The sequence below is a fragment of the Nymphalis io genome, chromosome 8 (genome assembly GCF_905147045.1).
Source record: "Nymphalis io chromosome 8, ilAglIoxx1.1, whole genome shotgun sequence".
In the NCBI taxonomy this organism is placed as follows: domain Eukaryota; kingdom Metazoa; phylum Arthropoda; class Insecta; order Lepidoptera; family Nymphalidae; genus Nymphalis; species Nymphalis io.
In genome coordinates this window covers 3032355-3052855 of record NC_065895.1, presented here as the reverse complement: position 1 = coordinate 3052855, position 20501 = coordinate 3032355, and the positions used below count along the sequence as shown (strand labels likewise).

Here is a 20501-nt window from a genome sequence, read left to right as displayed (position 1 = left end):
AGTTTTCATGTTTTGGCAGCGTTCACTTGGAAAGCGTCCGGACTGGAACTATAAACTATCGTACTATGAAAGGTCCGTATCGATCGCAACAGAAAAAATAGCGAAAAAAACGCTGCCTACTTACATTATTGGCGTAGTTTAAGAAATAAATTAATTGTATGTAATAAAATCCCTTTTTTACACGATAAAAATTTAAATAGAAATATATCCATTAAAATATTGTCACACTACTGTCTTTATGTACAAATGTATTTATACCGATATTTAAATGCGGATACACTTGCTTTTTTTTAAATGAATAATGCAAACGGATTTAAAGGCTTAACTTTGTTTTACCTATGTGTGTGTTTTGGTGTACATGTACGTATGTAGAGAAAATAATTGTCATATGTTATAACAATTTTATTAATTTCAGGTATTATCGGCGTTAGATATACTCCAGCCACCAAGCCTCGACTTCTTTCAAGAAATGTATCCTTTTACTATATATATAATCTATAATCGACGTCTACTTACTGGTAGGCTAATCAAAGTCTATGTAACATAGCTGTCAACGTTAATAAGGACTACAATCGCATGGCAAAAACGTAAAAATATTGCCTTAGTATTTTAAGTTGATTGTCGTCTGACGGCTTAACAGTGATTGACTTTAAATGTTAAAATATTTAAAGTATCAAAAAACTTACGTACCAAGAAATAATATTAATCATTAATCACGTTTTTGGGATATTCTAAAATGATTGAATTAAAAACATTAAGTTGAAACTGATTTATAGCCGTTACTTTGTTGTTTTGTTTTATTTAATTTGGAAATTTTGGTAATATGAATAACAACTCGTACAAAACCAAACAATCAAATATTCTACAAGTAAGGTAAAAAAGATCTCTGTATAAAAGTATGTAGTCTAATAAATTTTGTAATAGTTTGTGCATCTGCTAGTGATCGTGTTAATTCTAACCAATCGCTAACAGACTCACCTGACCGATTTAGGTCATATTCGTCTGTCCAGCGACAAAACATACAATGATTATGTATGTATTAATAATTACATAATAAACAACTTAACATTCTATTTAAAAAAATATGTTAAATATAAATGATTGCGGAAAAGATGAATTGCGGAAAATACTAATCGTGGTAGCGACAGCAAAAACATTTTTATTGTTTTGAATGAACAAATTACATTAGCTATATTTGTTTACGTTACACGTTATATTTAATTTTCTTTTTTTGTCGTTTTTATATTATTCTAAATAAGTAAGTACAATAGAGTAATTATAAAATATTCAAATTAAGCCAATTTATGTTCACGGACTTTTTTCTCACCGTAAAGATTGCAGAGAGAGATTTACAGAGTTGCGAATATATGCGAGTTGAGTGCGCAAGATGGCACAGAATCGTCTGCCGTCTTGCATCGAAATTTATAAATATTTTTATTGGCATGGGCACATTTTGTCATATTCCAATTGTTTTAATAAGTATTACAAAGAAGCCAAAGATAATTAAAGATAAAGCACGCGAATATTCTTGAATCGTCTTACTACATTGATATTAATTTGTTTTGAAAATTAACTGATACATTTTATCTAAGGAAATCAGAGTTTAACCAAAGGTTTCATTATGTCTAAAGTTCATGCGAACAAATACACGTGGACATAATGAAATGAAAACTAAATTAATATTTTTTTTTAATTAATATATTTTTATAAAGAACCAAGATAGCCCAGTGGATAGAATACGTGTATTTTAACTGTAGATCGCGGATTCCAATCTGGATAAGTGGTGCTTATTGGGGTTTCATGTTATGCACACGTTTATGTTTATAATTCATTTCGTGCTACGTGTTGAATAAATACATTGCGAGGAAACCCTGACTAAAACAGCGTGGTGGAATAAACTGCACGTTTTGGAGATATGTGATAATTATAATTCCCAATAAAATAAAAATAAATAATTATATTTTCGGTCACACTAATATATAATATAGTATCTCATCCAATTTATATACGATTCAAAATTGCATATGTTTCACAATTTGACATAAAACAATTCACGTGCTTTTGTAAAGCATTACGTACCGGCGTTACTCTTGTATTACATGTTAAATATAATGTTTCAGTCTTAGCCAATTTTAATGCACTTTCTATATTGGCGTCATGTTAGAGTCGTTGACACGGCGAGCCAAGGACGGAATTTGATCGAATTTTCGTCCGCCCGGGGACGTTCGCCCTTCGTCTCGTTTCGCTTCTTTGTTCATAGCCCGAACTCGCTTTGAGTAGGGTTGTCTGCGGCTATATTTGATAACGATAATATAATATATTTTTTCTTTTTTCCCAAAAGCTTGCAATAAAATTCAATAAGGAAATTATTATTTATAAATGAAAATGATAAAAGTATTTTTTTCTTTCGAAATTTAATGATAAAAAGTAAATCTTATTTTTATGTCAAGCTCGTCACGACTTGATTTGAACCGATAACGTGATTTTGAGATCTCGTGTTCTTCCAGCAAAAAGACAAAGAGATTCCTCAAAGAAGACTTGTCGCGAAAACCAAGGTTACATAAGATATCGATAGTACTTACTAAATCTAAATATTATAAAAAAAAACCTTTTTTTTTAAAGCTGGAAAAACGCATTACGCGTTTCCCCCACGGGAACAGTGGGGGGGTATGTGGGATTCGCCGGTGTCCAAGGAGCCGAGTGCGTCCCGAACATCGGGATACCCACTAAAAAACCAGCGGTACCCTTTTCGTCTTAACGAAGAGCGCCACGGGATCGCTTTCGCATGCTACCGTGGCGCTCTGACGGCTGGCCCGCCTATGCGGGCCTCCATTCTCTAGGGAGGGTTCCCAGGGTACTGTGAACCACTCCTAGTCCCGGCGGCGCCTATTGTGGCGGGGGGAGAAGGTGCGCATAGCGCCTTTTTCTTCTCCCCGGTCTTTTCCGGCGGATCGGGTCTGCAGCGGCATCTTCTTCCCGCGCCCGCCCCACAGCCTCCTTCTGTGACATCACACTATCGCAGAAGGAGATCATCTCCTACCAGCACCCCTCGCTTCTGAGCATTGCGTCGATGATGCTCGGTAAGGAGAGATCTCCTCCAACAACCGCCGCCAGAGAATGCCTTTGGGGCCCCCACGCGGCACACTCCGTCAGGGTGTGATGCGCCGAGTCGAATGGCGCACCACACTCGTGGCAGGAGGGTGACACCTCCCGCCGCGCTATCTCGTGCAGATACTTACCGAAACAGCCATGTCCGGTAAGCACCTGCGTCAGCCTGAACGAGAGCGTGCCTCGTTTCCTTTTGACCCAGCGACTCAAGTGGGGACGTACCGGCTCCACTGTCGCCAGACCCGCCGTGGGGGACCCCAGGTCCTCCACCCATCGGGTGTTCAGGGCTTGCTGGGCTAGAGCCCTGATCCACCCGACCTCCGCCGACCCTGGACGGTCGCCGCGTTCCCTCGCCTTGGCCCGGAAGCGGTACACCTCCGCGAGCACCTCCGCCTGGAGTTCCCAGGGCGGGTCGCCCCCGAGGAGAGTCGCCGCTGTCCAGGACACCGTACGATATCCCCTGATCGCCCTCACCGCTATGACCTGCGGCTTCCGCAGGAGGGCCCGGTTTTGTGCGATGAGTGCGTCCACCCATATCGGGGCACCGTACAGTGCCATCGACCTCACTACACTGGCATAGAAGCGCCAGCATAGCGATCCCGGTCCTCCCACGTTGGGTAGCTTCTTTGACGAGCTTCGGGCCGAGTTACACGAAATGCTGCCCGAATCTCCATCGTCCGTCCAGGATCAGGCCCAGGTATTTCATCTGGGCCTGCACCTTGATCACCGTCCCGTTGACGGTGATACTCGCCCCGCATAGGGGGCCTTTCTGTGGACCGTGGAAGAGGAGAGCCTCCGTTTTGGAGATGGAGACCCTCAGGCCTAGCATTTCCACTCGGTTCACGGTGAGAGTCGTCCCGACCTCGGCCAGGCGGCCGCCTCCCGAAAGTCCCGCCCAGTCGCGGTGATGAGGGTGTCGTCTGCGTAACACAACACCCCATACCGGGAAGGACGGGGCTCTCAAGAGCCAATCGAAACCGACGTTCCACAGAATTGGGCCGAGAACCGACCCCTGTGGAACGCCGCAGCCTACCCGACGCCGGACCAACTTGCCGTCGCCCCCCGCCCAGACGACCTCTTGGGCCTGGAGGTACGCTTCCAACAGCTTCCTCAGATAGTACCCCATGGTATCGGAGTGCCTCCCTGATCGTCTCGAACGGGAGACTGTTAAAGGCATTTGCCACGTCTAGCGACACCGCCAGGACCACTTTCCCCTGGGCCACCGCTTCCATGGTCCGAGTCTTCAGGGTGTTCAAGACGTCGACAGTCGAACGGCCCGCCCTGAACTCGAACTGAGCATCTGAGAGACCCGGACCGACCTCGTTGAGGTGTTGAACGAGACGGGCTGCGAGAATCTTCTCAAACAACTTGCCCGTCTCGTTCAGCAGCACTATCGGCCTGTATGCCGAGGAGGAGTCCGGTGGTCGACCCTCCTTCGGCAGCAGCACCAATTTCCCCTGCTTCCAAGGCTTCGGGAACTGCCCGCTTCTCAGACATTCGTCGAACAGCTCCCGAAGCCTTGCACCCAGGTATTCCAAGGCGTCACACAGAACACGCCCTGGAACACCGTCCGGACCCGGCGCCGTGTTTTTGGCCCTTAAGCGGCCGACGGCATATAATAAAAACTTTTTTTTTTTTAAATCCTAATCGTTGGCTGTATATGTCTTTTAGTCTTTAATAACTCTAAGACGAAAGAGTTTTCAAAAATAATTATTATATTAGAACAAAAGTATAAGATTTGCAATATCAACACACCCCGACATTATATAAACTAGTCGCAAGAAGAGCGGTTGTCAACCCTAGTTTAGAGAACTTAAGACGAAGTTTCTGCTTCTTGTAGGTAGATCTTTATCTTTTAGCGCGAATGTATTTAGGTTCGGTTTGAATGAACATTTCAACGCGATGCCTATCACGTTCTGTATAATATTGCCTTGTAAGCCTCAATTGAGTAGGTATATGAGTTTTTTTACTCATCATATTGCGATTGGTTCAGGATGTATATTTGAGCGTATATTTTTATTTTATAATTAAGTATTTGTCAGTAAGTCTTAATGCTTCATATTAATTATGAAAATAATTTTTTGATACTATTTTTGATCGAATACAATAGTTTATAATCATCTTTATAATATCAACTATCATCGTTGTAAAATGTCTTAAAAATGGAGAATAGTATAATCGTAATACCTTATACGTAATTAACATTTAAAATTTATATAAAACTATAAAATTTAACCTCTTAAGAGGAAAGCGAATACAATTAATACAATTACCCGTCCCATTATTTTTCGCCACCGGCGCGTAGAGGGCGTCAGCTGGCTCCTACCCTACGACTCGCTCCCCTTCGACCATTGATATTAGGGGTCTTCTAACTCTCGACAGTGCGTAATTTTTTCGACAAGGGTAAATGCAATTGAATACATATTCGATTAACGAAACATTTTATTTTTAGTCAGGTAATTATCACTTCGTTACAAAAAACACACTAATCGAGCTTGGTAGAACAAGCAGCTGCTCCAAACTAAACTAGAAGATTAAATTCAGTTAGGCTATATTATAACATATTTATGGCAAATATTTATAAATAAATTATATTTGAAGTTAACTATGAATGCTTAAATACAACTTTGTATGCGCAGTAAATATGGAATTATAATATAAATAACAGATAATAATAAATATATTTACTACTTTCTATTATATTAAAAATCGTTAAATTTATATTTAAATATTAGGAATGATTTACACCATTTTAATAGATAGTCCGATATAATGAGGCAATAAATTAAAATTTAATTATTGCTTGGAATCACAGCTAAACGAACGGAGAGGGCGACCGAAAAGACAATTTTACGCTTCGAATGCTTTATTAAAGAAACATTAGTGTACAAAATAAATCACAAGTTTCGTACGAAATCCCACGAGGACCCGTAACAAGTTATTCTCTACAAAAAGAGCAGGTGGAAATACTAACATATGTTATCCTTGAAAAACTTCTCGAGTTGAATGCAAACGGAAAAGTTAATATCGATTTTGCAAAGTAAAGTATTGCGGTGTTTCCATATTTTATTTGGCATATTCTTGTGTTCAATCAGAGAACTACATTTATTTGTTTGCATTTTACATAGAACGTGAAAAAATCGTTAAATACTTTTCTTAAAAATACTTACTCGTGAATGTTTTGCTTGGGATATTGTTGTGTTCAATCAGAGAACTACATTTACATGTTTTACGTAGAACATGAAGAAATTGTTAAATACTGTTCTTAAAAAATACTTTCTCGTAAATGTTTCAGTGATTAAGGATTAAACTTAACAAATATATTGTACGATGGTTTTGTCTTCTACTATTTAAAGTTGAATAACCACCTTTGCGTATAGAAACGGGTACCATACACTGCATGAACTTTCATTACACTGTAAATGTGTCACCAACGAAAGGATCTAAGTTATGCCTTTTGTTCTCTAATATAGGACAGAGTAATTTGGTGTATGTTACAAGAATAACGTGCACAATGGTTGGTACTCAGTCGACCTTGGAACTTCTCTATCACTATAACTTAAAACTAACATAAAACATAATTTTTCTAATCAACAATTTCTACTCATAGATCATATATATCAGACTTATCTATCGTGAACTCTAACAACACTAGAAATCTAGTTACACTTGAAGGTGTTCCTGAATCTTAATATAGCGAGCGTTTGTATTACGAAGATTTTATTCATTTCACATCTAGAACTTTCCCATCGAATCGAATTAATTAATGTTCAGCTCTTTCTTTGAATATAGCAATTGACACTAATTATTGTAATTAAATGAAATTTCGATTGTGAAATAATTGTTACTCTAATAATAATAATAATAAATTATTTCGAGTAATAAATTGATTTCATAAATCTACAATTTTATTTTTATTTTTTTAACTAACGTTTTGTCAATGCATATTTAGCAATATATTACATATACATTATTAAAGCATTTTCTTTTAACACCGATGACCTTATTTTTCATAAATAAAATGCTAATGCTTGTATTTAATATAAATATGTTTTATGCAAATTGGAAAATATTATATATTTTCTTTAATTATATTTTATTCCTATTTAAAATAGCGATATTTAACATCATTGTGGTTAGTGGTGCTAACTTTGAAATTGATTGAAAAATAACGCTTTTACTTTATTACTCTTTTGAAATTGAATGATATGCTTACATTAATAATATAAATTAATCTGTCGGCATATAAATATGTTGCCTGCATAAAAAAAACTCATGCAGGATTCAAGTCTACTTTATTATTTTCATATGTAAATAATTTCATTACTTACGATGAATTATGTATTGTTTATTTGCCACATGAATGATAGACAATGCCGACAGCTACCTTGCGTATACTCGTACTAAACCGATATTCAATACCAAATAAATTCCTTGGCTAGCGTAGACGTTGTTTTATATTTTTTAGTCCGAAAATACGCTGAAACTCATAAACTGCAAATAACAATTTAACACCGAAATGGCTTTTAAAATTCAAACTCCTTTTTTACATCCAGTTTGAAAACAAAGAAGGAAAATTGGCAGTTGGGAAGCAAGGCTGAGCGATGATTGCACTAAGTACTTCTGACTTTACGCCGCCTTTGTTGGAGAAATATTCCATTATTAGGGTTCAACGGGCGTTCTAGCCCGCATTCCTTTTGGACGCCAATATTTTAAGACTCCTTTGTTTACTTCAGACTGATCGTCTCTCAGGTTATGGATATTACTCCTAATAATAGTTCGTGTGGTTATGTGGCGGGTAATTTTGCTGTGTGGTTTCGATTAAAGTAGAAAAGAGCCACCTCACCCCATATACTGTTTTGTTTAGCTTATCAGTTAATATCATCACCATATAGCACTTCCAACAACCAATATGGTAACAGAAAACTTCCTCCAGCAAAATAATTTTCAAGAAGGGTTGATGCTAGTCAGGTGGCAAATTCCAAATAAATTGGTTAGGGATGATGATGGTGACTTCTAATATTAGCAAGCAATTTTGTAAGCGATATTTACAGGACGAATTTTGGTAGGGCTTTGTGCAAGCTCGTCTGGGTAGGTACCACCCACTCATCAGATATTCTACCGCAAAACAGCAATACTTGATATTGTTGTGTTCCGGTTTGAAGGGTGAGTGAGCCAGTGTAATTACAGGCACAAGGGACATAAAATCTTAGTTCCCAAGGTTGGTGGCGCATTGGATATGTAAGCGATGGTTGACATTTCTTACAATGCTAATGTCTAAGAGCGTTGGTGACCACTTACCATCAGGTGGCCCATATGCTCGTCCGCCTTCCTATTCTATAAAAAAAAAAAAGAATTATCATCAGTTTAGGTTCTTTGTTCCTAAACGGTTTAACATTGCTCGAGGACGTGTCATTTGTTGGGTGCTTTGTCTCTGTTCGCGATGAGTCGGTTTCGAGGTGCAGCGGACTGAGCGTGCGTTTCTTAATTAGCAGCGGCGTGGGTCGACTTGCCTGATTTAACCTCGACGCGTCACGCATCACTGTGCCCTTGTGCAGTAATTCTATTTTTATTATAATAAAAATGTATATATTCTATGAAATAACTCTTTTGTTCGGTAATTTTCAAGTCGGAAAGTAATCTTGCGTTCAAGATATACGAAAACAATAATATCTAACTAATTTATTAATTGGCAAAATCTTTATATAAATATTTAATAAACTTCAATATTACACTCTACGCTTTGATAATATATTCATTTATTTATTACATCGTAATATCCATATTCCATAGTAATAATCATATTCATACATTCGTACTGATTATTTAGGGAGTGGATGGAATTGTGTGATATTTTCAGAATCTCACTTGCGTGGATGTTCCTCGTGATAGAGTTCCGCCTCATGTTTATCGCGTATTTGTTAAATTTTAACGTTTAGAGCTTGTGATTTTTTAGATTTCGTTCGTTAGTAAGGTAAATCTCTCTATTATAATAACTGAGATGTCACTGTTAATGATCACACAAGTTCATACACCTGTATTTTAGTAGGTAAAGTTGTAAATGTATATTCGTCTCGGAAACTTTAATTGTTAGAATAAATTTCCTTTCTTCCAAGTAATATTGCCCTCCAGACCGATTTCGGCCACAGCGGCCAATCTCAGGAGAGATTAGCCAACTACGCAGGAGATATTATAGTGCAAAAGTATGTGCGCAAACACAGGTGCACTCTATTCTCTAACTCTCATAATCCGATGGGACGGCAATCCGATACGACCGAAAAGAGTTCAGACGCAGGACCAACGGCTTTACTTGTTTTTCGAGGCACGGGAGTGTACACACTTCCAACTTCCAGACTCCGGGCTGCCACTGAGAATTTTCTGACAGAAAAACCCAATAACTTTTAATGGGCCCGACCTGGGAATTGAACCCAGGACCTCCAGGTCTGCGGTCTTACATAGACCAACGAGGCAGTCAGTCATTCTTCAAGTATTCCTAGTGCCAATCACTGGCGATAGACCTTTGTGCATGGCTGGCCTGTATAAGAATTGACCTTTTAATGCATATACACTATTGCCAGTGGTTATTATAGGGTCAATGAACGAATAGGGTTATTATTAGCGCATTGACAAAGAAAATACAATAAATGGCTTTTATTCTTATTGTCCTAATGGCCGATACGCACATCTGCCTGCTTGTTATAGATAGAAAAATCTCCATACAAAGCTTACAAAAACAAAGACAAACTATAAAATATATAAACCTGACGGGGAAAAGCTTCAACAATAAATCTCTGTCAATTTAAAAATATAGATAAATATAGATAAGAAACATTGTTTCTGGTTTAAGACAGATATAGATCTTGAGGTTTTATATTCAGTGTGATGTACTATCGTGTTTGTGACGAGTGTTTTCTTGGGAGAAATACCCTCAATTTCTAAACTGCTGATCAAAGTCTGATTAATTTGATTTTAGAATTAACGGTCATCAGTGTTTGACAAATGAAGACGTATTATCGACTAATAATGGATTATTTAGTTAGATATAGATAATTCGACTTCGTTCGTGAATTCAGAACCTGGTGGCTATGGCCATAAAATTAGTGCTTAGTTGATCGTATCCCTAAGAGTTCACGTATTGCCCATCCGAATTCAAACTTTGTACTAAATTTAAAGTTGTTGGTACTTGCGTAAAGGTTGTTGGTATAGTATTCAACGTATAGAAGATAGTGCCCGACTCGTATTGCATATTTTATAATAAATAAATAAAAAGGCATTGCAATGAATGCCAGGTATTAGGTAGTTAGGTAATATTATAAAAGGACTTTTTGAGAGACTGCTGACCAAAGAACTGGTGTTTACTTAGCTCATAGACTGAGCCTCGTTTTTTATCGTTTAGCACCAACCCTCTTAGGCACAATGATATATAAATTCCACAGGGCAGTCTGTTGAGCAGGGTGTTTTTTGTATATTACTGTATTATTTACCGTTATTGAGGAAAAAAAAACCTTTTGTATAATAATTATTGTATCAATCAATTAAGTATTATTATAACTGCGAAAGTTTTTGTCGTGCTTTCACATAACAAAACGTCGATAACGAGAAACAAAGAAAAGGCTGTATTCGCAATTAGTACAAATTGCACCACACGTCCATAACATTAAAAATGTCATGTCCTTTGTTATTTATTATTCTCGGTAATGAAAATTATGATGAACTTCCTCGCCGCAACTGCGTTGGCCCTTTCTTTGTTGACAATATAGCTCTTTCTTGTTCAGATTATTTATGACGTTTGGCGATGATTCAGATATGACTTAAACGTTGACGCATCTCCCACGGGTCTGCTTGTGTCTGATAAACTGTGATTTAATAAGACATTTTATATTGGCGTATGTAATTTATAAAAATGTAAGCATAGTTACTGGCTCTGCAAGAAATATGCTGCATCGCCTAGATATAGAATTGATATTCGGTACCAACGGAGGCGAACTGACACGAAGCTCTTCCACCACTAGAGACTTATGTTTCTTCTCCATGACAACAGATGCTTTGAACTCCTGTTTCTGTTTTTGTTATAACAATGTGTCATATTCAAGTGCACAGATATGATAGTCTAAACGATGATTCGTCATGAATGAGGAACAAAATCTCACAGGACGACATCTAGGCGATTTTATGATGTACCAATTGTGTTTCCCTTAAAAATCTTTTGGTCTTTTAAACCTTTAACATTATGCAATATTTACGGTATTGCATAATAAGCATGAATACAAAAAATGAACATAATGACAAAAGAGTACCTTCTAGCTTTTTTTCTTATTTATTAATACTAACTAATACAATACATAAATGCAAAAGTGAGTTTCTTTTTTATGTTTTCACGTGTTAACTGCTTGAGCGGTTGATCATCATGAAATTATATACACGTTGTCAGGTGTACAGGAAAGGACATAGAATATCGAACACCTGCCCCCTCGTGGGCGAAGCCGCAGGCGGAAGCTAGTTGATTAATAATTTTAAATTACAAGTTTTAACTTTTATAGTCCTACTAAGTTTCTTTCATAAAGTCAACTCTAGCTCAGATGTACCTATGTATATTCAGTAACCTTTTTTAATAAGATACGTATGCGAACTGGCAAATAACTGGCTGTAAGAAATATTAACCGTTTTTTACATCGCCAAACCGCCACCAACCTTGGGAGTTAAGGTGTTATGTCCATTTTGCCTATACTCACTCTGGCTCACTCACCCTTCAAACTGGAATACAAAAATACTAAGTATTGCTATTTAGCGGTAGAATATTTGTGGGTAGTACCTACTCAGATGTGCTTGCTCAAAGCCCTAACACAAACAGTAGCAAATTATTTTTATTTCAAAAGCAATAGTATATTATTCAAAATATATAAGATATAAAATTTTAAAATCGAAAGATTTTTTTAAGAGGAAATACGAAAATTGCTGGTCACTAAATTGGTATTAATTTAATGAAAGGGCATTGGTTGTTGATTGTTCTCGTAAATCGGCTTAAAATATAGTGTTGTATGCAACGGATATTTATACGGATACGGACATTAAATATGTTAATGTGCGGCAGTTTTAGTTAATTTCAATTCAAAGTTATCACCGCAGTGAATTCAACTCTAGACTTAAAACAGGTCGCGGTAAAATTAAAAATATGAACTAAAATGAATTGACTTTGTGATAAGTACCTAATGTTTTAGCCATAGCTTGAATCGAAAGTTCCTAGACTTGTTAAATTAATTATGATCAACTAATATGATAAGTTTAAACCTCTTTCTAAAGCTTCTTAAACGAAGCCCTTGCCTAGCATTAAAACATTTAAAGGTATTTGCGTCTTTATATATTACGTTTTGAATTTAATTTGTATACGAGTTACGGGAGTGTAAACATTACATATACTCGGGACTGCTACTAAGAGGTTCTCGACAGAACTATCCAGTAACTTTTATTGGTTGAACCTAGTAATTGAACCTCGGACCTCGGATCTTTTTAAGCGAGCCACTAGACCAACGATTGCAATCTTTAGTATAAATATTATTTATTTATAATGTAGGAAGAAGGCATATTTTCAATGCAAATCTCTTTGTTTGTATTTGTACGTACATAGATAAATATGTTAACACGATATTCCGATAAATTCCTAGAAAATGCGTCGATGTCTTTAATACATTCTCTATGTCTGTTGAGTTAAAATATTTTCATTGTTTACGAACGCTTTGAAAACATTGAGTTATTTAATTGGTGACAATTACGTCTTTATATTTGTAAATATTTATATAATGTTTGTGATTGCTTCGAGTTTTGTTGTGGTTTTTTAAAATTAATTTTGGTTTTGTTTTTAATTACAAAGAGAAGTATTTTTATTCTTCGATTGCACGAGACTTTGCTTATAATCTAAATTGAAATGAAAAAAATAATAATCGCGTGCATTTGTTATTTTTATTTGACCTTGAAATTTTACTCGCTTTACGCATAAAGAAGATCTACCACAGTAACCTAATTTCATGATACACCTCAACAAGATCGCCCGTGTGCCGAACTACACCTACGGGATCTGCTGATTCAGAATTCGGGTTCTAATACTATTGAGGCTTAATAACTCTAATTAGTAACTCGAGGCTAATACAGCCTCGACTTACTATGGTGACAATGATAACCCCTTGTCTCGCTCGGAAATCATATAAAATCACGTTGCCGTGATCGAATTATCTCAGAAATAGATTATAGAGTACATCTGTGCTTGCGCATATTAAGAAAACTCTTGCGCAGTTAGCTAGTCCTATATATATAGTGACAAAATTATGTTGCAAGGAATTAAATATTATGGACCATTTCGATTTAAAATGTTGAACTAATTGTAAGGGAATATTTTAGATAGACATATTAAATTATACGCATAAATTTTTACTTCTCAACAACTCATAGCCAGATACTGTTTTATATATACCTGTGTTTTGAATTCAATGGGGGCGCGATCCCTGCTGATGTCCCTCCCCGTTGCCATTACCTTAGGCGGCTTTAATTACAGCCGGAGCCTATAGCCACTGATTTGGGGAACGCTTGCAAGTGAAATATTAGTCTGCAATTTTTTTCGTTGAATAAACATTGCGATTATATATACGAAATGATGAGACTGCGTTTTCGCAAAGGCTTTTGATAATATTTAGAAATATGTAGATAATTTAAAATATATTAATGAATTAGATTGATTTAGATTCCATTTATTAGTGGCTGGATTATAAGGCTCAAATTCCGAGGTATTGGCTTGAAATCCCGGGTCGGGTCAATGACGAACGATGGACGTTATTGGGTTTTTCTGACAATAATTTCTCAAAAGCAAAAGTTTGGCAGTGTTTAATTTCTCATTCATATATTCTAATTTAATTGTTAGTTATTTTTATCAAATATGTCAACGAGTGATTCCAACGTTATATATAACAACGAGAAAAGCAGGGCATTACCCTTTTAAAAATTCGATTCAATCAGTGATATACTGTTTCATTAATTTTTACGACCGATAGTATCGATTGAAGAACGAACGTAAAACAAACAAATTCCGACAATCAGTCCGTTGCACCTGGCTATAATAGACAATGGTTTGTTCATGCGTCACTTAAATGCACACAAATGCACTTTTGGTTAGTTATACATGAGTGTATTTGTAAATGATATTATTTATGCATAATAGTATATCTGTAATTATAGTTGATAATATATAAAGTTGAAGAAAAAATGTCAAGGTACCAATTTGACAAAACATTGTTGCGGTAGATAGCTCATTTATTGAGTAAGCTTATAAACTATATAACATCGCGCTACGACCCACGAGCCGTAACATTTGAGAAGGATGAAACCGGGCTTAGCAGATAGTTGCCAATCCTAACTGATATTATAAATGTGTAAGTGTGTGTGTTTGTTAAGCTTTCGCGTCTTAGTTACTCAATCGATCTTCATGAAATGTTGCATTATCGCTGTCGGGGGTACAGAAAAGAACATGGGGCACGTAACAACTGCCCCATCCCCACTCAAATCTCACATGTGGGCGGAAACTAGTATAATAACATCATGGACGGGAGGTACCATCACGCACGGGTGTAATACGTAAAATGTTCTCAACAGTATTTGTCACGGTTATTATTTTTAACAAGTACTACCTTTCAACAAGATACTTGAATTGTTTCACAAAATCAACCCTGCTTTTAAAGTGGTAATTAAATAGCACAAGCGTATACATGTGACTGAAGTTCGGCGCACACTAATTGATCGCAATGAACTAGGCACATTTAACTTTCGGAATACGTTACTTACCTATGTTTTTAACCATTCACGAGTCTTCTGTTTTGGTTTTCACAGCCAGACCGTAGCTATTTTTAAGAATATAGGTACAATTCCATTTAGTATTGATATGATGTAGGTACGGTTTGATTTAAATATTCTGTTAAGTTTCAAAAAAATATTTCCAATTTACAAAATATCAAATCATTTTTAAAAAGTAAAGTAACACCTGTAAATACCCCACGGCTGGGCTAGGGAATCTTTTCCAGGTCTTGCAATGAGTACGAGTTGAATTATATACACAAGGTACGAATGATTATTCATTTGAAAAGTGCTCACAAAGTTAGCATTTATCAAATAAAAATAGTGTGTGTATGTGACATGTCTGACAAAATTATTATTTATGTACAATTTTCATGACAACCAAAGCCCTCTTAACATTCCGAAATTTCTTACCAACTTCATTAATTTTACATCGTGTTAAGTGTCTCTTCCGTTAACACTTCTTAAGTGGCGCACGCCTTATTTATGTAATTACTTAATTACATAAATATATAAATAACAGTTGTACTGCAAAATAATATTTTGATCTTAAATGACCTATGCTCAATGCAGGTTTCCAATATGACGCATACGAGAAGCATGCGTCCGGTGAACGATATTGTGGCTATTTTTTATATGGATGGCATCCGCGGGTCGTAGGATTAAAACCAGTTTATAGCTATGTGGGATGGATGATGATTTCTTCGTATGTAATTTGATGTATGATTTATCCGTGAATATTGATGATCCCAACCCTTTTTAAATAAAAACTGTTTGGCATAAAGTATCAACCATCTGATAGTCAATTTAAAAACTATTACAGGTTAAAAGGAAATTCCGTGACTTGGGAAGAACCGGCGAAAGAGACTCGGCGTTTTTTTTTGTCTTATTTTGTATTTGTTTACGATTTAATATAGAAACAGTTATATCCATCCACTTACTAATATGTATAACTTTTCGCATACAAACATTTCTTTAATTTTTTTTATTAGGCCTCTAAAGTACACAATCGGGGTTTTCTCTTTCCTCTCAACCAACGGATCATTTTAATATTTATATAAAATTAATTGTTCTTCATTAAGAGATGTATATAAGATAGCAAATCAAACACACAGAATCATATACAATCGGATCTCGGAGACAAAAAATTATTTGTCTTTGTTATAAATGAACAATCCGATTATAATATAATTTGATAGTTCATTTTATACTATGTAGAGACATGCGGTTAAAATAAGCTTAAAAGTGGTGTGCTGTTATGTAACAGCTAAAATTTACTTAATCTTCACATCTGAGACGTGCGGACCAGCACATTAGTTAAGAAGATTACATTTGAGAATCTAAGTAACTTTGACAAAGTGTAAATATGACGGTAACGAAGGAAAATCATTTCAGTGATATATTTATCAAAATATACTTTCAAGCTTTATAGGATTGTGTATGGTATTATTTTACGATGTTTAATAATTAAAAATTCATTTAAACTAAATGAAATATGGAATAAAGTAGATACGTATTGCTGCAAGCAGTCTTATAGGAATTATATAAAAAAGAGTTCAGAGATAGAAAATTTAGAACGGTTTAACAAAAATTAGAAGTCGGATACTTCAAGAGTTAGCCATTACTTTAACAAGGTTACGTTATGGTTTTAAGATAAAAAAAGAAAACCTAAAGATTAATCTTTATCACGCTTGTATATAAAAAATTAAGTGGCAACATTAAATTTAGGCATTTAAGATCGTAAAACTTACAATAAAACTCAAGATGCGTAGTAAATTTTGAGTGCGTAGTGCATTCGGTGTCACGCCTCGTTTCTCCATCAATATTTATTTCACAATACTTAAATCCCAACGATAAAATTTTATATTTTACCGTAAAATAAAATACATCGAAAAACTGTTTTGCCAAGTTTTTACTACAATTACGAAGCACACGTTGTACACAATAGAATGTTCATGAACGATTCCGAACTTCGAAAGTCCGACAAACTTTATTTTGCTGCTGGTCCGCCTGAGTAAGTACTACCCACTCGTATATCAGTTATCAATATTATACTATCACCCAATACTTTATAGTATATTTTAGTCTATTAAATTTTGTAAAATTAGATATATGTTATGTTCACCAGATGCATTCGATGATATTTCAATAGATTAACAAAATGTAGGAATTTTCATTAAAATAAATAACTAAGCATTGAAGCAGCGTGGTGGAATAAGCTCCAAACCTTCTCCTCATAAGGGAGAAGAGGCCTTAGCCCAGCAGTGGGACAATAACAGGCTGTTACTGTAAATAACTAAGCCTGAATCCTGAAAAAATTAACGTGCAACTTGTTATCAATGGATATTAACAATGTAAACTGCCACCAAAACCTCGCTAAAAATTACGTTGTTTCATAACGCAACTTTAAGAACTTCGTGAAACATTAAACCCTGGCTTTATTAGCACCTGAACGTTTAAAAAGAATATTGCCGTAAACAGCCTCTTTTATGGTAACCATGACTTTATTAAGTTTAATATACACAAGAGATAAAATTGAAAACCACAACATACAGAGTTAGGGTATTCGTTTTCAAGCATAATTTATTTTGTTTAAAATATTTATATTAGCATTCATGCGTATTCGTGATACAATATCTAATATTTTATTGTAGTAAATATTCAATTTAATAATGCAATAGGATCTACTCATTAATTAATGAACATTTTACACGATAATCCTTAAATAATTTTGGTGTTTCCATTTAAAGTTTTACAAATAATTCTATAAATAAACTAGTTAATCAAAGTGAAACAAATAAATAGTGAAATTAGGATAAAATAAGCATCGCTGTCTCTATCATTGACATAATCACTGATAAGATAAATGCGTAGGCAGTTCAGACGCAGGCTTACCTTACTTAGACAGTAAGTTGTTAAGATAGGGCGGCCCTTGCTAATGTATTCAAGCAATTTCGCTAACGCTATGTCTCTCGGGAGAATCCCATCTAGGGCTGGATTAAATTTGTACCCTTCTGTTTTTATTACTTTCGACGCGAATGTTCTGATGCCATGGTTCCGTACGATGGTAGGATTTTTGTCTGAATATATTTTGCGTAATCTTTTGTTCATAATGTATACTAGTGAAGTTTTAAATATGATATTACGTTTCTATGGTTTCTTTTAAAACTGCCTTCGGAAATATTGAGCGTGATGTGCTCCGAATTTTTATGCGACGCTCGTTTTCAGTATTGAGTGTTATTATATTTTTACGACGCATTGCTTCTATGTAATATGCTCTTTAGTAAGTTCACTTTGTTTCTTATCAACATGTTCTTTAATTTGCTCTCTTTTTCAGATAGTTTAAATATTAAAGGATATTGATAGTATTTATTCATTAAATGAAAAATATTTTATTTTTTTTCAATTTTAAGAAAACTAGAGGATTTAATCGGATTAAGTGGAGTTTACAAGTTTCTGAAATTAGATTTAAATGTAGGTATGTGTTTATTGCCTCAACGTACTATCCTCATGGGTCGAAGTGAGTCTGCACTGTGTTTATTTACAATTTCCTCTCCCGAACTGTCTTTAACTAACAACTTTATAGGCATATATGTAGATATGTTTACGTAAAGGTTTTGTTCGTAAAGATCAACAATGCGACCGTGAAACAGACTTTTTTTTGAATAGAAATAAATAAATAGTAAGCAAGATATGAATAAAAGCTTAACCATTAAATTAGCACACCATTAAAATTACAAATTTTAATGGTGTGCTAGAATTTGTAAAACCATCATCTACTATTTATAATAAAAGTTGCAGGCCCTATCACAAAAAAAAAAAACATTGAATATATAGAATTTCGTTAACTTTACGAGAATTGTTTTATGTCAATGTTGTTTTTAAATTGAATTATACCGACCGTATTTTTCTCGTATTTAATCAACTTAATTGTCAAAAAATATGAAATTAGCATCAAAATTTGTGACACATTTCCCGGAACCTATAAGCGAGCTTAGACGCCGGGAGCACTTGGCATGAGATGACCGAAGAGGCATCTTGGCTCCTCTCTAGAACACTCCACCCCTCACAACGCCTTGGAAACTTGCCCGATAGGCTTTAGATAAACGCTACCGTATTGCGACTCCAGCCGAAGGTTATGAACTTTTTTTTTGTGACTCATTAGAGATTCCAATTTCATTTACATTGCGCCTTTGTTTTTCGTTATCCAGAGATAATTTGTATGGCAATGTACAAATGTGATTCACAACTATACATCAGCTTATTTATAGCCAAGTTCATTTATTCCGAACAAAGAGAAAATATATATCTTCTAAATTTAGAAAATGTTCTGTCCCTTTCTTTTTTTGTCTTTTCAAAGCCACTAATAAATAAGACTGGAATGGAATGCTTTACTGCAAAATACACAAGACAAATAACTCTAATATCCTCTAATTTGATGTAAAAATTTAGTATCATAGCTTGTTTTATGTCATTGTTATTACCGACGTTCACATACTCATTCGTTCCGTTAAGTCTTGTCAGTTAAAAACTGGGGTAGACATTACGAGTATGTCAGAAATGCGAATAAAAACGTCGCTCTTCGTGTAAACATGCTGGCGACGTAATGAAGGGGATCATGTTTAAATCTTTAGTTGTCAGAACTCTGATGAGCGAGTTATCCCTTCCCTCGAATATTTCTGAAATTAGATTCGAAATGTTGGGTGGAATATTTCTTCCTAAAACGTAAATGTATTCGGAATTGAATTTTGAAGTTTCTCGCCGACTTATTTGTTCGATCTCTTTCTTCTATTCGTTTTAACGTTTTTTTTTCGATGAGTTTAATACTCAGAAAACTATTATCTCCAGCTGCCGATCGTATTATCAACAGAAAAAAATTAAAAAAAAAACCAATCTTAATATTATATATTTTTTCGATTTAATGATAATTAATAATTAAACATTATCATTACAATGTTACGTATATTTTTGGAGATTTATAATGCGTAACCCTTCGACACTCGCCACTTTTCTTCCTTTTTTCAATCGCACAAAGTGAATTGCTTTGTCTAGATTAACATCCTGCTGATAATTTATTGGCGTAGAAGACTGACGCCGACGGAACTTCGTTGCTTTTCTCGTCGACGCCGTTTCTTGACGTAAAAATAATATTTTCAGCGAGATGCAAATTTTTTTTTATTATTCCTGTTTATGAAATTTAAAACGAAAATTATTTAATACTAACTATAATAATATAACTACTAATAATAAATGTCTTTATCATTTAGAAAAAAACATTGAATTTGTTAATCGTTTGATGAAACTTCCCTCGGCGGTATTGTGTTTGAAGTCCTATAGCAAATATTAAAATAGGCCGTGCAAGTATTTCTTGAAAACGTATCTTTTGTCCTTTTTATTTATTTGCAAACTTTAGTTGTAATAGAAGAGATGAGATACACTGGTTGTTAATGATATTTTTTAAATAGTTGTAAAATCAGTATACTGAATACTATGTTATTTATGGAATTTTCTTTTCAAATATAAAATTTCTTTGAATCAGATGTATTGCTCGGACGTGT

General features: G+C 35.3%; 1 protein-coding gene across 4 annotated transcripts in view; it reads left to right on the top strand.

Moving 5' to 3' along the window:
• LOC126770195 (serine/threonine-protein kinase NLK) overlaps nt 1-20501 on the top strand; it is a 117445-nt gene that overhangs the window by 69344 nt on the left and 27600 nt on the right. For all 4 annotated transcript variants that reach the window (XM_050489451.1, XM_050489454.1, XM_050489450.1 and 1 more), the window contains exon 3: nt 416-471. In XM_050489451.1, the coding sequence (XP_050345408.1) occupies nt 416-471 (56 nt within the window). The remainder of the gene's footprint in view (nt 1-415; nt 472-20501) is intronic.